General features: G+C 44.1%; 2 protein-coding genes across 3 annotated transcripts in view; one reads left to right on the top strand and one right to left on the bottom strand.

Annotated features, from left to right (window-relative positions):
* The window catches only part of LOC111673180 (uncharacterized), a 125,194-nt gene that overhangs the window by 88,207 nt on the left and 30,617 nt on the right, over positions 1–6,370 (bottom strand). The gene's annotated exons all lie outside the window — the stretch shown is intronic.
* On the top strand, positions 907–5,805 carry gprin3a (GPRIN family member 3a). The gene is made up of 2 exons (XM_087169753.1): positions 907–3,002; positions 3,853–5,805. The coding sequence occupies exons 1-2, from the start codon at positions 1,109–1,111 to the stop codon at positions 5,199–5,201; spliced, it is 3,243 nt and encodes a 1,080-aa protein (XP_087025879.1). The 5' UTR covers positions 907–1,108; the 3' UTR covers positions 5,202–5,805.

The raw sequence follows: 6,370 nt of genomic DNA on the forward strand, positions 1-6,370 counted from the left end.
ATAGTGCTGTTATGTTCATGTGATGTTGTCTGTGATAACCAGTAGTGAGATTACAATGACTTTATGCTTATTGTGGTATTTACCATAAATGAAGCTGCTCTTTTTTCCCATCAATCCTATTATATCAATGCAGGGACTTGCAGTGTGTCATGCTTAATGTTATTTCATCTGTAATGAAACACGTACTTTATTCATCTCAGGAAGAAACTGCAGTTAAATGTCAACTTTGTCACAATTATGATTTTATAAAAGTGTGACATTCTTATAAAATCATACACAAAGTTTTATCCATTTAATAAATTGATTTGTGCATTAGGTCATGTCAGATTTATTAATGTAGTTCATGTAATGATTTTGTTTTCAATTGCTTTACAATATGTACAGGATATATTATCCTTTGGCCCTTGATTAAGACAAGGAAACACCTACTTTACATTACTGATGGTTTACATATTTAATGATGAATGTGGACGTGTCGGGCGCAGCAGCGGAACGGCAAACAAGAGTGAAACTGGATCCCGAGAGGATTCATCGGTTTGACAGAAAATAGCTGTTGGAAAGGACAGAAATGCCAAATAACTGAATTGAAATTTAGCAGCCAGGGAAAACCTATTAAAATTTAATTTCATTATATGAGTCATAACAATACAGGATGGCATTACAGAGGAGTATTTCTTTTACTGGTAGCATGATAAATTGATACCAAATCATTCAAAAATGTTGTTATCTTTCTCAGAAATAAGAAGAACTGCACTATTTTGGGTGTCATTCATTCTGACAGGTAGAATTATGTACAGTACAACACATAGCTTTATATTTCAATTTGTTGTACATTTTGTTCTCCTCTCATTGTTTACTTTTTTGTATCTGTATAGATATATATTTGTTTTTTATTTATAGGTAGTTTTTCCATTTTTATTTCTTACTCCTATACTTGCTTCATCCTTCATCCTCTTTCTTCTTGCATTGTAACACCTGATAATTGTGATTTTATCTTATTAACCATTTGTTTCTCCATCTGTCCAATCAGGTGCTGACTTTCAATTTCCAAATTCTACAAACAAAATTCAAGCTGTTTTCTGGTTTCTACTGGACAGTCATCATCATCATGCAAACCTCTCCAGATGTTTCTAAGCGAGAGAAGGAGGTCGGTGAATTGGAGTGTCCCATTCCAGGGGAGGCAGGTTTTGCAGATGCCCTCGTCAACACAGTTCCTAATGCCAACTGGGGGGCGGAGCCTAACTTCAACCTCAATCTCAATCTGACCTCGCCAAGCAACCCCCGCCCTGCCGCAGAGACTTTAAAGCTGCATGGAGGGAACAAAAAGAGCAATGGGGATAAAGGAAGTGGGAAACATGGGACAAAAGAAGTAGCTATTGCAGCAACTGGGAAGTCGACAAGTATCGTGACAACCACTCAAACGTCACCAGGAGAGAGAGATGATCCATCGCAGCAAAAAAGCAGAATTCCAGCTTTGTGTCGCTCACAAACAGCCGAGGCGTCGGTGAACAGCAGGGGAGATCAAAGGCTGAAATCCCCAAACCCCAAACATACCTCAACACTCAGTCCCAAGACAAACACACGCAGCAACATGGCAGCAAGCCCAAAACCATGCCGGGTGGATCAAACAGCAAGTGCCACTAGCCCCAGAATGACTGAAAAAGTCAAAACACAAACGCTAGGAGTGGAGTCTGCAAGCATCTCAAACACTAGACCACATCCTGGTCTGACCACTAAAATAGCAACAGAGACCACAAACAAAATAACAGTGAGCCTGAAAATGCAAATGAATCGAAGAGAGGATGGGGGAAATGAAATTAACATTGAGACACGGTCACCAAAAACTCTTCCTGTGAGCCCAAAAGGAGATTCAAACATTGTCAGTCCAAAGCTGGTCAGTCGAACCCCAACAGTGACAACCCAAACCCAAAAACAAGATACAGCAAGCACGACTACCAAGTCAAGCGAACGAGCCAGCCACGACTCAAAGGCTGAATCAGCTCTTCTTAGTGCCAAGACCCTTCAACTGAGCTCCGTTAGTCCCAAACCATCTGCGCAGAGAAGAGCCACTGGGACCAAAAACAGTAACATGTCAGGGTCCAAGGAGTATCTTGATGGTAAAGACTCAAGTGCTGGGTCTGGATCCAAAACCAGCTCCAAATCCAGTTCAAATTCCAAAGCCACAACGATGACCAAGGACAGTTTGGATTCTAAAATTGGCACAGATTCCAAAGCCAGTCCTGATACTAAATCCACAATGTGGTCCAGAGATAGTCTGGATTCTAAGAGTCATTCTGCTTCCAAAACCAGTTTGGGATCGAAGGACAGTTTAGACTCTAAAAATGGGTCCAACTCCAAAGCCAGCCCCAACTCTAAGTCCAGGATGGGTTCCAGAGATAGCCTTAATCCGAAAACTACAATTGAAAACAAAACAAGTTCTGGACCTAAAATAAGTCTCGATTCTAAGACAGTTGTGGGTTCGAAATCTGGCATGGGGTCAAAGGATCACCCAGATCCCAAAGCTCAGACTCCTCCAGACTCTAAAACCAGTCCAAGTTTTAAACCCGGCCCTGAGCTGAATCTCATCTCTAGTTCGAATGCCCTCTCCAGTTCTAAACCTGGTCCAACCCGGTCATCTTCAAAACCTACTCTGACGGCCTCTGGTTCTAAGACAGACCTTGTGAGATCTATTTCCCCATCATCTTCTGGAACTGGTCTCTCTGGGTCCAAAGACGACAACTTCAAGGCTGCAGGCTCCTGTTCTAAGCCCGGTCCAAACCCTAAAGCTGGATCAGAGTCTACCAAGCCTGTACCTGTTCGATCTAGTTCAAGGTCAGCTTTGGAAAATTTGTCTTCCCCCTTGGCACTCTCACCTAGACCTGGTTCAGCAAGTAAGAGTCCTGGATCTGGTCCTGGTAGAAGTTTTGGGTATTATCTATCTGGACCAAGCAAGGAGGTCCAGAGGAGTCCTGGTAATTATCTTCACACAGTTTGGGTCACGGGTGGCATGTTTTAAAATGAAGATCAGCTGATTCCCAGTTAATTAACAATGACTTGGATAACACAGGTGAAGATTTGACAGAATAATCTTAACTTAAGGTTCACTTACTAGTTTTTTCTAGAGCTTTAAACTACATTTCAAGGTTTTCATTGGTGGATGGTGTTTTCTCAGAGACCTAACTATCAAACAACTGAGAAAACTACAATTGTAGTGCTGACTGAAGATTGTTTGTCGAGTTACTATTTCCAGACTAGGATGAACTTTCAGACCCAACGCAATAACCGTTAGACAAATAAACAAAAACTGACTCATTACCGTTATAGAATAGTGTAACTCCCATTTGTTTTGCTTATGTATTCATTGTTATTGCATTTGAGAAGCAAAAAGAAACAAACAAAATGTACCTTTAAAGTCTAAATCTAAGTCCCCTGTTCTGTCTATGAAAAAATATAGTCTGAGGCGAAGAAGATTTTTCACCCAGCATCTCCACTTATTGAGCCAAACCAGTGGTTGTTCTGTTACCCCCCTTAGTCTCCACACATTCCCAGCAGTATAGTACCAAAGTACCAGTTTTAGAACCCAATGAATGACACTAGGGAGTTAAGGATACTGGTCCTGGTTAGAGAGGAAATAGTAGTAAAACTATTAGCGATTGAAAGAACATTTAATGAAGTATATACAGTAAGTATAATAAGTAAACCAAGCTAATTTACTGTATTTATGTATTATTTAATACAAAATACAGAATAAAAGGTGTCGCTTTAAGTTCCCCTTCTTCCAAAAAGGAAACAATAAAATGAGTTGTTTGCTTGCTAGTCGTATGTTTTCTAACATTTGTCTCTTGCTTCCAGGTCCTGGTGTGATTTCAGATCCGCTGGCTCCTCTGGCCACCTCCAGCCCCAAAACTAGAACCCCTGTTGCCTTGACAACAAGGGGAGGATCCCTATCAGAGCCTGCAGCATCTGTTGCTATGGAAATGAATCCCGGCAGCACATCGTCTAATACTGGTCTGACTCGAGGTCTCACCTTTGACTCTATCGCCAAGACACCAGCGAAAACGGAGGCTACCGTCGAGGAAGAACAGTTGAAACTGCCGGAGACCAAAGTGACAGCTGTAGGAACGGTGGTGTCCCAGGGGGGAGTGAGAGGGGTAGGTGTGACTGACAATGCAGGGTGGTCGCCAGGAGATACCAGAAGGATATCAGGCACCCCATCGAGCAAACCGGGTCATCCGGGAGATGAAAATGCCATCACCGTTGGTAGCCGCATCCCATTGTCAAGGGCAATGGCAGTAGAGAGTAAAACAGATGAGAAGACGAAGCAGGAGAGGGGGAGACAGAGAGATGACATTGGGAGTTCTTCGTCACCCCTCTGTCCTCTTCCTCCTCCGCCCACTCATCCAGTGACCTCCACGAGGGTGAGGGAGACAGCGACCATGACCGACACCGGTGAGATGCTCCATTTGCGGGGAGGGGAGCAGAGAGAGGTGGGCGTCCAGGTGGAGGTGGAGGTGGTTGAACGCTCAGCTTCCACCAGCCCCAGCCTCCACAGGGAAACTCCCACCTCCTCCCTGATTTGCTCCCCCAGCTGTCAGTCAGGTAGTTTGACCTCACCGACGGTCCCATCAGTTTGCTGCTTCCCTGCCGGGCAGCCGCCCATCCAGCACATCTGCAAGATCGACATCGAGCTGCGCAGCCAATCAGTGGTTCCCTCTGTTGTGACTGACAAGGCTAGTTCCCTCCCTGCCTGTCTGCGTACGTACAGCTTCCAGCAGAACCCCGGCCTCATGTCAGAGCTACGACAAAACCAGGACAGAGATGTTAGCGCTGAGAGCATCTGGGAGGACGAGGAGGAAGAGGGTGATGAAGAGCGAGAGAGCAAAGCAAGAGAGCAAAAAGAGGAAGAAGAGGACGGGGATGAAGGGGAAAGGGAAGAGACGGTGAAGCCACAGGAGGTGGTGTGGGACGAGCAGGGGATGACGTGGGAGGTGTACGGCGCCTCGGTGGACCTGGAGTCCCTGGGCACGGCGATCCAATCCCACCTGGAGTGCAAGATCCGGGAGCAGGAGAAACACATCAGGACTCTGAGGAAGTCCGTCTGCTCTGACAGCAGCCTCAGAGGATACAACATGAAGAAGAGGAAGAAGAAGAGGGCAGGGCTTCTGGGATGTTGCAAGAAGGCGCCGGCTGTGGCAGACTGAGTCCAGAAAGCTATTCTACTTAAAACTGATTTTAAAACACACGTTCATAGAGGAGATGTCTACACTGTAAGCACATATCTAACACATTACAACAGTTTACTGCACTTACGTCCTCATATTTGTTCACTCCTTATGTCCGACAGGCCTGCATGTACTGTGTTGACCTGAATATAGGATGACACCTCTTTTCCAACATCTTTGAGAAAAAGACTTTTTGAGGACGGGAAACACTTTAACACTCATCTTCTTAGGAAAGTTTAAGATCTTTGACACTGAACGTGTTACACTCGTCATGAATTTACATTTACGTTCTCGTTACACGAGCCTGGAATGACCAAACACTTTTAGTTTCTTCCTCCAGTCGTGGCGGCAGCAGTATTCCCGTTCAAGGTTTTCGTCTTAAACAGTGGTTGTTGAAGTGAAGCAGAGAGGACAGCAGCTCTCTACTCTTCATCGGTAGTAAATATTTCATCCACTTCCTTTTTTTTTTTTTTTTTTACAAAATGCAGCACAAAGCACTCAAGTGCTGGAGAACCCAGAAAGCCACGAGTGAGTGAGAGTGAGATTATTTTCTGTGAGTAGCTCAGATGGAAAGCATGTCACTTTACTTCCTCTACTCCCTTTCTTTCATTTCCTTTTGCTTCCTCTCTTTCCAGGTCACTACACTTCTGTCAGTAGACATCAATTTCCTGCAGTAGCAAGTTTCTACTGATAGGGGGCGACACCCCTCAAACAAACTGTTTTTTATGCTTCATTAATGTGATATTTCAGTTTGCTTGATGACATTAAAACAAACACCAAATTATGTTTGGGTGTTAACTTCAAATTAAGTGTTACATCATCTTTGTATGCACCTAACTCCTTTCTTTTTCATCCCTCTCTCTCATGTCGTCATATTTTGAGGCCCCAGTGGGAAAACATGTCCTACTTAGAAAACAAGTTCAGCATATTAACTTTTAGTTCACCCCTCTCTCCATGTTCTCCTCTGTACTACTTACTCCCCCTTACTCACACATTTGCTGACCTTCTTCATCTCACTTTCCATCCGTTATCCCTCCATCTGTGGCCTCTTCATCCATCTCCACCCCTCTTTCATAACTGCTCCTCCTCCTCCTCCTCCTGTAGTGGAGTCATGTTGTTGATGGAGCACCGGATTGCTTCTCTGAATT

The sequence above is a fragment of the Seriola lalandi genome, unplaced genomic scaffold (genome assembly GCF_002814215.2).
Source record: "Seriola lalandi dorsalis isolate HSWRI2012SDOR001 ecotype SW California unplaced genomic scaffold, Sedor1 jcf7180002054913, whole genome shotgun sequence".
Classification (NCBI taxonomy): domain Eukaryota; kingdom Metazoa; phylum Chordata; class Actinopteri; order Carangiformes; family Carangidae; genus Seriola; species Seriola lalandi.

Coding starts and splice junctions, on each gene's coding strand:
- gprin3a (XM_087169753.1), top strand. CDS start 1,109: ATGCAAACCTCTCCAGATGTTTCTAAGCGAGAGAAGGAGGTCGGTGAA. Junction 3,003..3,852: donor TCACACAGTTTGGGTCACGG/GTGGCATGTTTT, acceptor TCTTGCTTCCAG/GTCCTGGTGTGATTTCAGAT.